This window comes from Eulemur rufifrons, chromosome 3 (assembly GCF_041146395.1).
Source record: "Eulemur rufifrons isolate Redbay chromosome 3, OSU_ERuf_1, whole genome shotgun sequence".
NCBI lineage: Eukaryota > Metazoa > Chordata > Mammalia > Primates > Lemuridae > Eulemur > Eulemur rufifrons.
In genome coordinates, this window is record NC_090985.1 from 4648693 (window position 1) to 4666334 (window position 17642).

At 51.8% G+C, this 17642-nt stretch overlaps 2 protein-coding genes across 2 annotated transcripts in view; both read right to left on the reverse strand.

The window, feature by feature from the left end:
• Positions 1–16161, reverse strand: part of LOC138381926 (sodium/nucleoside cotransporter 1-like) — a 37738-nt gene extending 21577 nt beyond the window's left edge. Inside the window, exons 1-7 of the mRNA XM_069466572.1 lie at positions 16066–16161; positions 15074–15159; positions 13751–13842; positions 12272–12455; positions 5135–5276; positions 4274–4387; positions 2551–2628 (exon numbers count right to left, since the gene is read on the reverse strand). Coding sequence (XP_069322673.1) covers positions 2551–2628; positions 4274–4387; positions 5135–5276; positions 12272–12455; positions 13751–13842; positions 15074–15159; positions 16066–16161 — 792 coding nt within the window. The remainder of the gene's footprint in view (positions 1–2550; positions 2629–4273; positions 4388–5134; positions 5277–12271; positions 12456–13750; positions 13843–15073; positions 15160–16065) is intronic.
• Positions 1–17036, reverse strand: part of LOC138381925 (sodium/nucleoside cotransporter 1-like) — a 162031-nt gene extending 144995 nt beyond the window's left edge. The window contains exon 1 of the mRNA XM_069466571.1: positions 17004–17036. The gene's annotated coding sequence lies outside the window, so the exon portion shown is untranslated. The remainder of the gene's footprint in view (positions 1–17003) is intronic.
• Between the last annotated feature and the right edge of the window lie 606 nt (positions 17037–17642).

Below are 17642 nucleotides of genomic sequence, written 5' to 3' on the forward strand. Positions count from 1 at the left end.
GAAATGCTGAGGCTGGTTAATGATAAGGCACTGACTGTTACTACTCTCTCAATTGAATAGTCTCAAAGTCTTTTGCCACCATTAATATGTTTTAAAATTGCTGTTGCTATATAGGGAACCTTTGCTTTTGAGACAAGGCTTCACTATGTTGCCCAGGACAGACTCCAACTCTTGGGCTCAAGGGATCCTGCCGCCTGAGCCCCCACATAGCTGGGACTACAGGCGCGTGCCACCGTGCCCACCTTTTTGTTTTTGGAGGACAGACATGATGCCACTGGTTCCTACTTACACGATGAGGAAGAAAACATCCCTTGCCTGAAGTCCAGGGACGGGGCCGGCTCTGGCTGTGCCTTGACTCACTGGGCGATCCTGGCCGGCTCCCTGCTCCTCTCTAGCGCTTGCTGGGACCATCGCAATACAAAGAGGAGACCCAAGGACCCCTGGGCTCCCTCCTGTGACTAACAGTCTAGGAGTTCACGGCTCTGAAGGGTGATTCGGGGCGACAGGCAAGTGGCAGGTGTGTGCACGTTCTTCCAGAAAGGGAGGAAAGATGGAAGGAAACACAGCTCACTGGCCAGGGAGCAGACACAGCGGCAGGCCAAGTGACAGTTCAGTGCTGGAATGGGACAGTAGTGGGGTGGGGTCCTGGTGGACGGCAGCCGCGTGGCCTGGCCAGCTCCTCTCCGCCAGCTCCTCTGGCTCACTGGGCTGTAACTTCCCTTTGGGGATCAGCTTACATGCCCGTCTCGCTGACCTGCACCCTGCGCCGTGGACACAGCAGCACATCCTCAGCTGCGTGCGTCCCTCACTGTCCCCTCTTCCTGCCTAGCTCTGTGTGTCCAAATCTGTTCTGCCCTGAAGCTCCACATCGAATGCCACCTTCTGAACAAGTCTTCCTCACCATCCCTCATGGTAAACGACCTTTCCCTAGAGCCACTCCCCAGGCACTGCCCTTTGCACCTGTCTTACTGCACTTGAATGCAGCTGCCTGCCAGGGGGAACTGCAGCGCTGTGTGTTTGCTTTTTAAGTGTGAGGAACTCCTGGAGCTTCTGTCTGGGCGGACACAAGAAGTCAGATCTTCACTGCTCTCCCCTGAAACCCTGGGTGGCCTCCCTACTTGGTTATGCAAATGTGGAGGGTGCAGCCCCCTTCACCCTAAGGGAATGGGGTTAGGGGACCTTTGGGGACTGACAGAGGCTGCCCCTCCCCATATCCTCTCTACACAGAGCTGGTCTCAGAAACATGATGGGAAAATTTGTCCGGGGAGGGCAAGAAGACTCTTGAGAAGACAGGAACCTGTCCCCTCCCTTCTGCTTAGGGTGAGACTCTTAGAACCCCTCGATGGCCTGGACGTTCCCCACAGGGTCTGCTGGCACACAGACACTGAGGCTGCAAGGGGAACTCGCCAGAGGTCAGGTTAGGGTAGGCAGGAGGCTCTGGACTCATGAGCGGCTCAGCACCAGCCCAGAAGTCCGTGGCCAAGTCCATGGCTAAGGCTGAAAGGACCACTGGGCCCAGCAGGGTGGGGAGGCCCTGGGAACAGTGGCCAGAACAACGATCAACAGCAGAAACCTCTGGAACCTGTGCATGGAGTCCCGCACAGCAGTTCCATGGTCACGGTGGTCCAGGATAGGCCAGGGCGGGCAGCCCCGATTGCCCTCTGTGGGGCCCCGGGTCAGTGCTGAGTGAGCGGGTCCCAGGTCTCTCTCTCTACCCGGTCAGTGGAGCCCAGGTTTGGGGCAGCCTCAGGGTCTCAGACAGTTTTGGCGTGAGGCAGGCATAGGAAGACCACGCTAAAGGGTTCTTGCTAACGATAGCGTTTAGGCACTTGAGCAGTTACTGGGAGAGAGAAAAAACTCAACCACCAGCCCCCACCAGAACAGTGCAGCAGGTCACAGCAGCAGCACACACAGGCCACCCTGTTGTGACTTAGGACTGAAACTCTGCCATTAGACAACACTGTGTCTCAAACAGTGCCTTTTTCTCAATTTCCCCTATCATAGTGTGCAGTGCATCAAATGCACAATAAAGTTTGTTAAAAGGAAGGAAGGAAAGAGAAAGAGAGGCAGGGACTGTGGGTCTAGGAGGATGCAGAGGAGGAGCTGTACTTTCAGCTGGATTAATAAGGGCAGACTTCCTGGTGGAGTGGCCTTGATAGGCCTTGAAGGAACAGGATGACTTCAGCCTAAGTGTTCCTGGAAACTGTTCCAGGCCCAGAGTCCTGGCCACACATCAGGGCTGAGGTCTCAGCAGGAGACCAGAACAGAACCCCACCCCTGCTCCTTGACCTCAGCCTCCCAGCAATTCTTAACTTTGGGGTCATCTCTAAGGAAAGCAATACAGAAATATCTCACTTTTGCAAAAGTTACCAAATATAACAAAAACATATCACCAGCTGAACACACTGCTGGGCCCCTCCCAGTACCAGCCTCTGCCTGCAGGACGTGCCCCGCCCTGCCTGGACAGGCCGCCTTGCCCAGACCCCTTGCCAGCTGGAGGTGGCTGGGCAGTGGCCACTGAAGGCCTCTACGACCAAGAGTCAAGCTTACCTGAAAGGCAAAGACATCGTTGACCAGATTCTCCCCGAACACGAAGGTGGAGCCAGCCCTGGTGTAGCTCAGGAAGACCTGAAATTAAAAAAAGAACAAAACCAAAACACGGAGTGAGGCTAGGAAGGGAGGACGCAGGAACCAGTAGCCAGAGAACCAGGCTGGGTCAGGTGGAGGGGCCGTGAGCGACCCCGTAGCCAGAGCCTGGCCTAGATGGGAGACAGGGACACCAGGCCCAGGCAGGTTGGCCAGGGATGAAGTCCTCCGGGCCCTTACCAAGGGTGGGGTGCCACCTGGCTGGGTGTGTAAAGCCACGATCGTGAGCACTGGCTCCTTCTGAACACATTCTCCAAAGAGACACCTTTTCAGTCAATTTTAAGGAAATGCTCTGAGTCGGGAGTGGTTAGGACAATACAGAAGGGACGGTGAGGAAGCAAGACTACGAGATGTGTGGCGAAGGCTGTCAAAGGTGGTGCCTCTCGTGCCTGCTCAGTCCCCTGACAACCAAGGGCACAGCCTTCTCTCATATCGTCCCCATCCCGGGCTCACGGACTGGGCGTTTGAGTCCAGCCACACTTCTACGGGAGATCAGTGTTAGGTCCCGACTTGCACTGCGATTGCAGGGACAAGTCACGTCTCTCGCCCAGGCCTCAGCGTTCCAGTCTGTAAAATGGGGAGGGGCCCAGAGCAGCAACTCTGTCTTTTCCTCCACAATAGCCACGTGGGTGCTGGCGTGGGGCCAGCGGGTGTGCACAGACGGGCAGGCAGGACAGCCAGCTCACCCCATACAGAGCACGCGGGCGAGCTGGTGAGCGGGAGGCGAGTGGGGGGTTACACTCGTGCCCTCGATAATTTATGTTTCCTAAAGTGAAATAAAATGACAGGAGGCCATTGGTTTAACCGAGCTCCTGCACGGGCCCAACAGAGCCACCCAAATGGAGTCCCTCGTGCTCCAGTTCCACGTGTCCACCCAGGAACCACGTTGCTGCTCGGCCTCCCGCGCAGTGGGGAGAGGGAGAGACACCGGCCAAGCCCCACCTGGCAGGGGAGGGGAGTCCCCTCTGCTTCAACCCCTGCAGGGACGGCAACTGCGAAACACGCAGCCCCCTCTTGTTTCCTGCCGTCGTCAGCCCTCTTCCCTCGTCCAAACCGCAGCCCTCTGCTCGCCTCCCCGGAATACTCACTCCAGCCTGCAGAACCAGCTGTGCCCCGACTCTAGAATCGCAGATAAACACCTATCAAGCTCTTTAAACTAAATCTGCTGTCGTCTCGTCTTCTGACAAAAGTCAGTCATGATGGGTGCACAACAATGTACATGAATTTAATGATACTTAAAAATGGTTGAAATCGTAAACTTTATCATATGTGTATTTTAGAACAATAAAAAAGAATAACTTCAATAAACGTTATTTTTAAACTCTCACAGACTAAATTCTTTGCAATTTTTTTTTTTTTTAGCTCTTTAAACTATTTTAAGTTACAAATCACTGATCATCGCCCAGGCCACGTGCCATGGTCAGGTACCCTGAGATCTTCCTGTCTGGAATTTTCTTCCACAGACGACCCAAAGGACACTGTGTCCGGCTGGCGGTACCTGGTCTGGGCCCTGTTCACACCTACCCGCCTAGTCCCGCCCCTGCTCTGTGGCGTCACCACCCACCTTCCCCCAACCCAGTGGCTTTTCCCACATTCCCTGGCAGCCTAGGATGTCCCATGTACACACCTCGATCTGGTCGCCTAGCCACTGGAATGCAATAAATCCTGGTTCTGTTCTGATGACAAAGAGTCCAAGGACAAACTGCAGCGCAAGGCCCCAGGACACGGCCCGCCAGGACACCTGTTACCCACCCGACAGAAAGGTCTGGTGAGCTCAGCTCCTGGGGGATGGGCAGGGTACAGGGTGGGGTGAGGGCAGAGGGCATGGGCCACTGAGGGGTTGTGGGAGCTTTGTCCACCTGTCAGACAGGGGCTGGGCCCATCCAGAGCCCTGGGCCACTTGCCAATGGTCACAGCCTCCCTGGGATTCAGAACAGGCCACGCTCTAGGCAGCAGTGGGCCAGGGCGGTGGGTAAGACACAATCAAGAGCCCGTGTGAAACTTGAGCAGCCTTAGGCGTGCCACGGCACTGTGTTCCTGGGCCATCACTGGGCAGGGGGAGCCAGACTTGTGCCTGGGGGTCTGGCCTCCTGAGAAAACAGATCGGAGGACCAGGCTCGGACTGACCACAGGGCCTGTCACCAAGGAAACACATGCCTGAGTCTGAACTTGATCTTAGCCAAAGTGGCCAAGAAGTGACGGCCTCAGAGTCTGCAGAGACATCCAGGCAGTGTCCCCTGCCCCACTGAGGAGATTGAGGACTTCTGCTAAGAGGTGACAGCCCACTCGGGGCCTCTAGTCCTGGGATCTCCTTCCCCAGCCTCACAGGGACCCTGTCCTGATACCCACTGTCTTCCCCAGGCTCTGAGCTTCCGGGGCTCTCCCAGCAGGAGCATCTGCTCCCACCCCAGCTCCCAGATCCAGCCCAGGGCCAGAAGACAGAGGCGTCCACTCCCTTCCAGCCCCGGCCTGACAGATCAGCACTCACTGCGCAGTGACGCTTCGAGCAGGCAAAGAGGACGGCGATGAACACACACATTCCTGCAAAGGACACCAGCTGCTCAGGCCACCGGGACGTGTCCAGAGACAGCCACAGGACCAGGAACAAGAGAGCCACGAGAGCTAGGCCCCTGCAGGGGAGAGGCGAAAGCCATCAACATGGGCATGTCCCCACCTACACACACACACACACACACACACACACACACACACGAGCACCCAGAGGAAGGGCACTCAGGGCAGAGAGGAGGAGAAAGGATACAGCACCATGGCAAGAGCACGAGCTCTGGACCCAGACACTAGGAAGTCCCGCTCTAGCTGTGTGGCCCCTGGCAGACCCACGGGCCTCTCTGATTCTACTTTCCTCACTGGGCAAATGAGGCCAAAGACCCCTCATTTCTCGAGGCTGCTGAGAGGATTAAATAAGAGGATGTGTGTACGGAGCTTAGCGTGGTGCCCAGCACATGGCTTCACCCAGGTGCGGGACTCTCACAGCTGCTATGACGCTCAGCCCAGTCTCTGACCTCAGGGGAGGAGGGGCCTGTGCAGCCCAGGACTGAGCACTATGGGCCACGCTCCCAAACACCTAGGAGCAATAGTGTCAGTCTGGATCGCTGAGCCAGGCACCTGAGACCAAGGCCTGGATCCAACCTTGACAGCAACGCTTCCCTTCCCGGGTCTGGGCTTTGCTTGTCCAGGAGACAGCCCAACGGGTGGGACAGCCCAGCTCTGGGCGTCAGGCGCTCAAGGTCTGCCCTCAACCTGGTCGTCAACTCACTGGGTACTACCAATGACAGCTAATGTTCATTGACACCTATTATGTGCAGGTATATGCTGAGTGCTGAGAAATACTGTTACTATCCTTTTAGAGATGAGGAAACTGAGGCACAGAGAGGCTAAATACCTGTCCGGAGGCCACTCATCTAGAAAGTCACAGAGCTGAGATTTTAACCCAGAGCCTATGTAGCAAGGTCTACTCTCTTCAATGCAGTCTTAACTGGCTCCTAAGAGGGGACCCGCGATCTGAACTCAAGCAGGCTAATTCTGGCCAGAGTCCACCGTTTCTCTTTCTGCTCATATTTCAACCTCCTGTCATCCCACTCTACACGCACAGGTTTTGCCTTGCCTGTGTGCCACCTGGGCATGTCTTTGCTAGTTTTTTGGATGTTGAATGCATGTTTTGGGTTTTTCGGTTTTATTTGTTTTTAACTGCTTTATTAGGCAATGGCTGATACACAACAAATGCACATTTTGAACGTATCCCATCTGATGTGTTTTGATACACCTATACCCCTTGACACCATCACTACAATCAAGATAATGAACATATCCATCCACGCTCCCCCACAGTTTGCTTGTGCTCCTTTGTGAGTCCTCATCTCCTCTCTGTTCCCGGCAACAACTGGTTTTCTGACACTAGATTAGTTTGCCTTTTTTATAATAGCATTTCGTAGCAATAGAACCACACAGCACTTTTTGTGTGACTTCTTTCACTCCATGTCATTATTTTGAGATTCATCTGGGTTTCTGCATGATCCAACAGTTCATTCCCTTTTATGGCTGAGTACTATTCTGTTTCATGGATATACCACAGTTTGCTGATCCATCCATTCATGGGTGGACATTTAGGTGGTTTCCAGTTTTGGGCTATTACAGACAAAGCTGCTAGGAACATTCAAACCCTTGTGTGCAAGTCTTTGTAGAGATACATGCTTTCATTTCTCTCCAGTAAATGTCTATAAGTGGAATACGTAGATTACATGGTAGGTCTAACTTTTTAAGAAACTGCCAACTGGCTTTCCAAAGTGATTGTGAAATTTTTACATGCCCACCAGCTGTATACAAGAGTCTCAGTTGGTGTATGTCCTTGCCAACGCTTGCTGTGGTCGGTCTTCTGAACTCCAGCCACTCTGACGGGCACACAGCAGTATCTCTTTCTAGTTCTCATTTGCATTTCCCCAATGACGAACGATGTTGAGCATCTTACCATGTGCTTATTGCCACTTATGTATCTTCTTTAATTAAATGTGTCTTCAAATCCTGAGCCCATTCTTAAATTGGGTTGTTCTTCTTATTAATGAGTTTTGAAAGTTCTTTATATATTCTGGTTTCAAGTGCTTTGTCAGATATGGGATTTGAAAAACTTTCCCCCTAGTCATGGCTTATCTGTTTATTCTCTTAACAATATCTTTTGAAGACCAAAAGTTCTTAAATCTCATGATATTCTATTTAGCATTTTTTTTACGGATTGTGATTTTGGTTTTGTGTCTACGAAATGTTGGCTTAACTCAAGGTCACAAAAATTTTCTCTTATGTTTTTTAAAAGAAGTTTTATAGGTTTAGGCTTTATATTTAGGTGTATGATCCATTTTTGGTTAATTTTTGTTTAAGACGTTGTGTTTTTTCGAACAGTTTTAAGTTCACAGCAAAATCGAGAGGCAGGAGCAGAGATGTACCATACACCCCACTCCTGCGTGTGCACAGCTTCCCCATTACCAACATCCCCACCAGAGTGGCACATCTGTTACAATCGGCGACCTACACTGACACGCTATAGTCACCTACAGTCCATAGTTTAAGATTCACTGTTGGTATTGCACATTCCATGGGTTTGGATAAATGTACAATGACACGTATCTACCATCACAGCATCACACAGAGTATTTTCACTGCCCTAAAAGTCCTCTGCGCTCTGCCCACTCATCCCTCCCTCCTCTCACCCCCAACCCCCGGCAACCACTGATCTTTTTACTGTCTCCATAGTTTTGCCTTTTCCAGAATGTCATAGAGCTGCAGTCACACAGTGTGGAGCCTTTTCAGAATCGCTTATTTCACTTCGCAATATGCACTTAAGTTTCCTCCATGTCTTTTTTTAGGTTGATAGTTTCTTTCTTTTTAGCATTGAATAACATTCCATCGTCTGGATGTACCACATTTTATTTATCCATTCACCTATGGAAGGACATCTTGATTCCTTCCAAGTTTGGGGAATTATAAATAAAGATACTATAAACATCCATGTGCAGGTTTTATGTGCAGCATACACTTGGGTCTTGCTTTGTTATCCACTCTTACTTTTAATTGGGGTTTTAGACCATTTATAGTTAATGTAATTATTGGTATAGGTGGGTTTAAATCTACCATCTTGCATTTATTTTCTGTTTGTCCCACTGCTTCTTTGTTTCCCTTTTCCTATTATTCTACCGTGTTTCAGATTGACTATTTCTTGAAGATTCTCCTTTTTTGACTTGTTAGCTGTAACTCTTTGTTGGGTTATTTTAGTGGCTAGCATTTATAGTATACATCTTTCACTTATTACGATCTACCTTCAAGTGATGTTATACTACTTCACATACACTGTAAAAACCTAACAACAGTATAATTTCATTTCTTCCCTCCCAACATTTGTGCTATTATGTACTTCTTTTTTAAAAAAATTTTTTTCAGAGATAGGGTTTTGATATGTAGGGTCACCTGGAGTACAATGGCTTATTCACATGTGGGATCATAGTGCACTGGAACCTCAAACTCCTGGCCTTGAGTGAGCCTCCCACCTCAGCCTCTTGAGTAGCTGGGACTACAGGTGTGTGTTATTTACTTCTAAATAAAATATAAATCCCCTAACATTATTTTTCTTGCTTTACAGGTTATGTTTTTAAAAGATGTTTAAATAATTAAAAAAATAGTCATTATATTTACCCATGGAGTTACCTTTTTGGAGGCTCTTCATTCCTTTGTGTAGAACCAGGTTTCTATCTGGTATCATTTTTCTTCTGTTTGAAGAACTTCCTTTAACATTTCTTATACTGTAAGTTGGCTTCATGCCTGCAAAATTATTTCCCCTTTTGTATGTCTGGAAAAGGTCTTATTTCCCCTTCTTTTATGGAAAATATTTCACTGGTAAAGAATTCTAGGTAGACAGATTTTGGGGTAGTTGTTGCTTTTTATTGTTTCACTCTTTTCTCACATGTTTTTAATAAGAAATCTGCTAGTAATCCATACCTTTTGTCTTCTCTTCTCCAGTTGTTAAGATTTTCTTTTTATCACTGGTTTTAAGCAATTTGATTATGAGGTTCCTTGGCGTCATCGTCTTCATGTTTCTTGTGCTGGGGGTCCATGGAGCTTCTTGAATCCTTGGGTATAAAATCTTCAGGAAATTTGTAATTTTTTGGAAACTACTTCTTCAAATATCCTTTCTGCCCTCCTTTTCCTTTGGTGATGTCAATTGCACGCATATTTGCTCACTTAAAGTCGTGCCGTGGTTAACTGATGCTCCTCTGTTTGACTCTTTTGGGTTTTGTCTAAGATTTGCAGGGCAGGGCCTCAGAAGCATTTATTCTGGGGTTAGTTTTTTCCTGCCACTGAGCCAAGACCCTTGCTATTACTAACAGCGTCCTATGAATTATGAGGTTTTTCCACCTGGACTGTTGGGACACTATTCCTGGCCCTGTGTGATTCTCCTAGGCCTTGGGGAGTTTCCTCATATGCACTCACTGATTAGAACTCCACTGGATGTTCAGGGAGGACTCTCTGCATATCTCTGGACCTTTCTGTCTGCGTGGCTCTCTCTTCTCTGGTGCTCTGCAGCGTGAACTTCAGCCACCCTGTCCGCCCCGGATTTCCAGCTCTGCCTCTTCAGCTTAGGGGATCTGCTGCCCTCTCCTAGTTCTCCTGCCCTGTGGGGGCCTGGACACCTTCTCCAGACAGTAAGCTGGGACGATCACAGTGTTCACCTCATGTGTTTCCTAGTTCTCAAAGACCACTGTCCCTTACTGCATAATGTCCAGTATCACAAGAGCTTGTTTCACATTTTTGTTCCAGTGTTTTTGTTGTTTCAAGTTGGGGGGTAAACTTGGTCTCTGTTACTTTACCTTGACTGGAAGCCAAAATGAAATCCATGGTTTCTGTTTGTTTGTTTTTGAGACAGACTCTTCCTCTGTCACCCCAGCTAGAAGCAGTGGCATCATGACAGCTCACTGCAACCTCAAACTCCTAGGCTCAAGTGGTCTTCCTGCAGCAGCCTCCTGAATAGCTAGGACTGCAGGCATGTGCCACCATGCCTGGCTAATTTTTTCTATTTTTAGTAGAGGTGGGGTCTTGCTCTTGCTTAGGCTGGTCTTGAACTCCTGAGCTCGAGCGATCCTCCTGCCTTGGCCTCCCAGAGTGCTAGGATTACGGGCATGAGCCACCTTGCCCAGCCTCCTAGGGGTGGAATTTCTGGGTCATATGATAACTCCACGTTTTACATGTTGAGGGGCAGCCTAAATGTTCTCTAAAGCAGGTGCACCATTTTATATTCACACCAGCAATGTATGAGGGTTTCCATTTCTCTACATCTTTGCCAACAATTTTTATGATCTGCTTTTTCATTATAACCATCTTACTGAGTGTGGAGTGGTATCTCATTGTGGTTTTGATTTTCATTTCCATAATAATTAGTGATGTTGACCATGTTCTCATGTGCTTACTGGCTACTTCTATATCTTTGGGGAAATGTCTATTCAAATTCTTCTATCATTTTCCAATTGTCTTTTTATTGTTGGGTTCTAATTTTGGATGCAGGTCCCTTAGTAGATACATGATTTGCAAATATTTTCTTTCTTTCTGTGGGTCGTTCTTTCACTTTCTTGATGGTGTCCTTTGAGTCAAAAAGCTTTTAATTTTTTTTTTTTTTTTTTTTTTTTTGAGACAGCGTCTCACTCTGTCACCCTGGCTAGAGTGCAGTGGTGTCATCATACCTCACTGCAACCTTGAACTCCAGGGTGCAAGCCATCCTCCTGCCTCAGCCTCCCAGAGTCCTGGGATTAGAGATGTGACCCAGCACTTGTGGCCCAAAAGTTTTTAGTTTTTATAAAGTCCAATTTATCTGTAATTTTTAAAGCAAACTCTATATGAATCCCTCAAATGGAAACCATTATCATTGACTTGTCATAAATACAAGACCACTGTAAAAATAAATCCTTTAAAAAATCTATTTAACAGGCAGATTGCGGTGATTCATGCCTGTAATCCAGCACTCTGGGAGGCCGAGGCAGGAGGATAGCTTGAGGCGAGCAGTTTGAGACCAGCCTGAACAACAGCGAGATCCCATCTCCACAAAAGAGTAGAAAATTTAACAGGAATGTGGTGACTTGCCCCTGTAGTCCAAGCTACTCAGGAGGCTGAAGGGGGAGGATCACTTCAGCCCAGGAGTTTGAGGTTGCAGTGAGCTATGATGACACCACTGCACTCTAGCCAAGGTGACAGAGTGAGACTTTGTATAAAAAAAGAAAAAAAAGAAAAAAAACATTTTAATAAAGGGAAGGAAAATTTGCAAATGAAGGTATTTATAAATAAAATTCTACATGTGTTCATCAATAGGCCAAATCAAATCATTTTCCTGTACTATGTGAATCTCATTCTGGGAAACACAAATATGCCCTGCATTGTCCTGACTAGGTCATTCGATGTCTTTGGTCACCAGTTCAGTCATTGACATCAGTATTCAAATAGGCTGTGGTCCTTTTTTTTAAACCACAGAAACCTTTTTCCACAGTTTTTTTTTTTTTTTTTTTTTTTTTGGCAAATCTTGGTTTAAAAGCACATAAATGTAGAGCTGCCTGGTTAAAATGGGAAGGGAAGAGTTTGATGTTCCCCTCCCAACCTTCCTCTCCTGCCCTGTGGCATCTCCGAGGTTTCCAGAGCTCCAAGGAATCCAGCTGGAAAGCCAGGGGATTCCAAACAGCTGTCCAGGGGCGTGGCTGGCTAGTCAGAATGCCCTGGGGTAATTACAAACACTGGCACCTGGACCCCAACCCAGCCTGCTCCATCAGACTCCAGGGGTGGTCCCTGCTCACCCTGATGATCTCAGGGGAGGCACTGACAGGGCCTCCCTGCTTGCATGGGCTGGGATCTCTGAGTACAGGGAACTGCTGAGTCCTGTTCTCAGCCAGCATAGTCGCCTGTCCTAACCAGGCCACAGAACCAGAGAACTAGCAAACACCAGAGGTGGTTGCTGCCTCTGAAGCCAGCCAGCAACTCCTGCCCTGGGGCCCTCAGAAAGTCCTCAGCCCCCTCTGTAACCCTAGAGCTGACCCCCAGACAACAGGCGCTCCCCCCACCCTGCTTGGAGCTTGAGCTCACTCACCTCTTAGCCCAGAGCTTCAGGCGGGGTTGGGCCTCAGGCTTCTTACACCTCCCCAGCTGTGGCGCCAGAAGCCTCTTCAGCAGGCCGGAGGCCAGGAAGGCGAGGACCACACAGGTGAGCACGAACAGCACCAGGGCCCTCTGGAAATTCAGGATGCAGGCAGCCAGCAGGAAGGCTATGTACCCTGGGGGACGAGACCGGGCAGGGGCCGGCGATGACCACCCCGCCTCTCCAGGGCCCTGCAGCCCACCATGGACTCCACCTTACTCCATCTTAGAGGGCAGGAAGGTCACCCAATCTCTCTGAGCCTCAGTGTCCTCACCTGCCAGTGAGAGCAATCATCCCTCCTGTGTCCAAAGGGTGTCATGAGCTCACTGGCAGAACGTGTGAAAGGGGTTTGCAAACTGTAAAGTACCGAACAAATGGGAAGGAGATGTGTAAGGAGGCCGTGAAGCAAAACAGCATGAATCTCTGGGGCTTCCATGGAGCACCTGCCAGGATCCGAGCCCTGCTAGGATGCAGGACGGAGACGAACAAGTCAGTTGCTCCATGAAGGAGTTGGCGCATGTGTGCCAGGCCTGTATTCTGGAGTATTAATCTATTGTCTCCTTCCGGTAATGCTCTTCCCCCTTTGCCCTGTTCTCCTTTAAGTGGCTGAGCCGGTCTGTGTTGAGGCCTCCAGAAAAGTGATTGTGGACAGCAAAGGGGAAATGCCTCTCTCTGGCTTTTGAATTTCAAAACCCAGAACGGAAAGGACTTATATCCTGGGACTAAAAAAAGGGATCTGAAAACTTATTTTTAGTTTCCTGCTGCCAAACTGATTAAAGCATGACAAGAGCAAGGACACTGGTGGGCTCCAGGGAAAGGGCCTGGCTTGCGACACCACAGCACGTCCTTCTCCTTGTCTGTGCTGCCCCCTCCCAGGGTCCCACAGTGTGAATTACGCATGGACACGTCCCTGTTTAAACCTCCAATGTTCTAGATCTAAGAAGCAAAAATAAAATAAAATAAAATAGAAAGTTAAACCCTCCAATGGTGCCCTCTGGTCTTGAGGGTAAAATCCAAGTCTAGACTTTACCAAAACCCACAGCCCGACAGTTTTCACCTTTGCTCCTCTCTGCATGGGGAGCCTCTCACTTCTTATTGTTCTCCTCTCCATCTGGCTACCTCCTGCTCAACCTGTCAGACCCCAATGTCACCTCCTCCTGGAAGTCCTTCCTGACCATCCCGCTGCCCTACTCCGGGCTCCCAGAGGGCTTCCTGCCTTCGCTGGGAATGTCCGTTCCCCTCCCTCACTGGAGAGGGAGCGCCTCGGGAACAGGATCTGGTCCTGCTAACTGATGACCCCATTCCCGGCAAGGGAGAAGGCCCGGAGCCGCTGCTCAACCAACATTTGTTGAATGGTCGGGTAAGTGAACAACGCTGCCCTGAGACATGGACAGCTGGGCCAGGAGTCACTGTCCCCTGGGCAGGGCTCACCAGCACAGAGCAGGCCTATGCAGATGCGTCGAATCAGCTGCTTGTGCTCCCTGCAGAAGCGTGTCGCTCTCTGGAACGGCTGTAGGATCCTCCTAGGAATAGGACCAGCAGGTCCACGAGTGGCACCCAGACTCCCACCGCAGTGGGGATCCTCAGCATCTTCGGGCAGAAGCCACTCAGGAGTGTCCCCCGTACAATGGTGCTGGGGGCAAGCTGGGCGCTGGCCTTGACATCGCACAGGGCTGAGGCGCAGCAACCACAGACCCCACTACCCCAGTGATAACCCTGCCTGCAGGGCTTGGGGGGAATTCACTGATAAGGCAGAACCTTGTGAACACACAGACCCGCCCACGCAGGACGGCTGCCTCCCCTCCCCCACCGCGCGTCCACCTGTCCGCAGAACAAGAAGGTGCAAAGGCTCCGGCTCTGCATTTACTCCCTGTGACCAGGACACTTAGCAGCCCAGTCGGCAGCTCCTGTTCCCTAGAGAGGATGCTGGAAGCAGCCCACCCCTGCCTGGCAGTCACGTGCCCCCGCTGCCCATTCTTGCCTGGCCATTTGGTCACTTGTCGTACCCGGGGCAAGGCTGAGGCCTGAACAGCTCCAGGGCTGCCCTAGGCTGAGCGTCCGCTAGATGCTCACCCAATGCTAACCGCAGCCACCCAGCTGCTATTTATGGAGCCTCTCGCCAGTTCCCAGGTCCTGAGAGGGTGAGGAGGGCATGTTCCCACATTCCCCACCCGGGCAGATAGATGGGACCCCTGCACCACTGTCACTTCCCGCTTTCCTCAGCTCAGGATCTGGCCAGTGACGGCCCCTGGGGGCTGGGACATCAGGAGCTGGAGCTCTGGGCACACTCCGGCCACTCGCTGCCTGTGCAACTGGACCAGTCAGTCCCTTTCTCTCTCTTGGCTTTGGCCTCGCCCTGACAAACGAGGGCCTGGCCCAGTCCAGGAATTTCCAGACTGAGCCTCGGGGCTCCCCAAGGTGCCCGGAGACTAGATGGGGTGGAAGCAGGTGGGAGAGCTTGGCAGGGCGGCCCGGCTGGTTCGGGGCCTCCTACCCAACTTCAACCAGACCAGCCACACAGCACCTGTGGGCCTCCCAGTGGGACTTCACTCTGGCTGCTTAAAAGTGGGTGTGGAACCCGGGGCCTGGCTCGCCTATGAGGCTCATCTGGCTGCAAGGGAGCTGAAGCGCCATCACCCCTTCCTCCAACAAAGGTGCGCGGAGCCGACCCCCATGGTCAGGAGGCGGCTCCCACCCTGTTCCCCAAGGCGGTCTCCGCCCCAGCAGCCACGGTCCCTCACAGAGGTCACCTACCAGGTGGAGGGCTCCGGCCCCGCCTCACTCCGGCTGTGCCCGGCCTCTGTGGGGCTCCAGTCGCTGCCAGGGAGCCGTCCTTCCTCCTAAAGCCAGCAGGGAGCCATCAGGTCAGACAGAGCTGAGGGGCGGGAGAGGGGGACCCCGGCCACACGGGGGCACCCGCAGGCCCCTCGTGAGTGGGCTGAGGCGGGACTTGACTGTTGTACAGGAAGGAACTGGAAGGCGCTTAACTAAATTCCGCAACGCACTCACTGAGCACCTACTGTGTGTAGGGCTCTGCTCTAGACACATCCTGCCCTCAGGGGTCCTGGGCCTCATAAGGGAGGGACACCTGTGACTGAGGTGTGGCTGCAGGGGGCCAGGAGGAAGCCCCTAAGGAAGGCCCCAGGCCGAGCATCCTGATCTCGTGACTCAGGGCACCATGTACCCCACAGGCTGTGGGGTGGTTGGGGCGAGGGGTGGACATTCCTGCAGATGATGGTGTGAAAGGTACACCCTGTGGGACACGGGGCCGTGAAGAGCGGGGGCTTTTGCCACGGAGGTTGGGAGACTCATGCTAGGTGCCAAGGTCCTGGCTGGTGTGCCTCAAGCTGGCAGTTTCAGAGTGAGGACAAGATGACCAGAGCCTTGAAGGCCGAGGCGTCCTCCGAGATCTCTCCACGAGCCCCGTTCACCTGCTTCCTATTCTGATTCCTTACATCACAGCTCAAATGTCACTTCCTCCTTGGGACCTCCCCTGCCCTGCACACTAGGACAGGCTATGCGCGCACATAGTAGGTACTCAGTAAACATTTAGTGAGTGAAATAAAGGGAGCTGCTTTGTGCTGCGGAGGCCGACACGTTGGGTTTCCTAACTGTGCAAGCAAAGAGGTGAGGAGGTGGCGGCAGAGGAGGAGGTGAGGGAGGAGAGTGAGCAAAGCCCCCACCAGCGGCCAGGACTCAGGTGAGGAGGAGGGGAGGCCAAGACCGCCCATGGGAAGGGAACAGACCATGATTTCCACAATATCAGCTCCCGCATTCTCCGGACTGTTGGCCCCGGCTTTGAGAGGGACGGACTCCCCTCTGCTTGGCGTGTTGTTGTCCATGTGCCAGACCTTCCAGCTGCAAGACAAATCGGGGAGGGCCCAGAGGTGAAAGTGGCGAGCTCGGCAGGACCCAGGCTGGGGCCTGGGAAGGGAGAGAGGGCTGGGTCAGCGGCAGATGCCTGGTGCAGCAGAGCCTTGCAGGGGTCCCCGTGCATGTGCCCACATTTACCCCAGAACTATGCCTGTTGGTCACGGCCTTCGCCCCCAGCACATGGAGTAGACCCTCCTTCCTACACTAACCTCTGACCCTGTGAGAGGCAAGTCCTTGTGAGCATGGGAGCTCCAGGCGGAAAGGGCCCATTCTGCCCACTTCCCGGGGAAGGACAGCATGTGTTTGCCTCCGATACAGGCAGTTTTCTGGAGAGGCCCCAGCTTTCATCACTTGTCACAACAGGTCAAACCACTGCCACTAAGTGCCATCTCGGGTGTTTTACACTTCCCCACCTCTGAAAGATGGAGACAAACTTCCTGAAGACATCCTTTCAGTCCCTGGATCCAACTGTACCTGAAACCCATCCTGTCCCTGGCTCTTTCACTGCCAGAGCGAATACAGTCCCTTTTTAGCTGAAGCTCAGTTCATAGGCTTAAGCCCATCTATAAGTAGGAGTGACCACGAACACCTCCGCCTCTTCTCTCCCCACTCCTGTTCCCTCACCTTTTCTGACCTTGAGGGACACCCTACTCTATCCGAACGCCAGCCTGCTTTAGCTGACATGGCCAGCGGCATGTGCATGGACACACATGCAGACACACACACACAAGCAAGGACAGAGCCTGCAACACCCTGTGCACACACAGACACACGGCTGCACAGAGAGAGGCAGGGTCCTATTTCTACTTACAGATCTGTGGTTAACAGGTCGCTCTCAGAGAGACAGAAGTGTTTCTGTGGGGACAAGCTGTGTCCAATCTGCCTTCCCTAGGGCCTGTCTTCTCACTTCTGCAGGAATTTCTCGGCAGAGTCCAGAGTGGGAGTATGTTGGGCCTGCAACTCAGCTCCGGCCAACACCTCCCTACAGCCCAGAGTCTCAGCTGGGGCGGGGAAGCAAAGCCTATCTCGGGGATACAGGAAGGGGCCCACCCCAGGCCTGTCTCCTGCTACTCCTCCCCCTCACTGCTGCCAGAGTCCCCAAGAAGCCTACTCTCTACGCTGCCTGCCCCGTTCACCTCTTCCAGGAAGCCTCCTGGGTGACTCCTGTCTTCCCTCCACTTCCCTCCTGTGGTATCAGAGGAAATGGCCTGAGAAAAGGGCATGAGTGTTTTATGAGCTGTCTTTTTGAAACTTCCCACGCTCTTCTTCGATGCAGCATGGCTATCTCAGACCAGTGGTTGGGAGGGGCAGGGGAGTGTCCTTTGTACCACAGATTTCCTCCCAACAGCCCTCTGGGCACACAGATGTTCTCCCAACAGCTGTCGGGTGGGTAGAGATTGTCTTCTGCTGAGATGGGACAGATCAGAGTCATCAACTGTAGTTAAAGGGA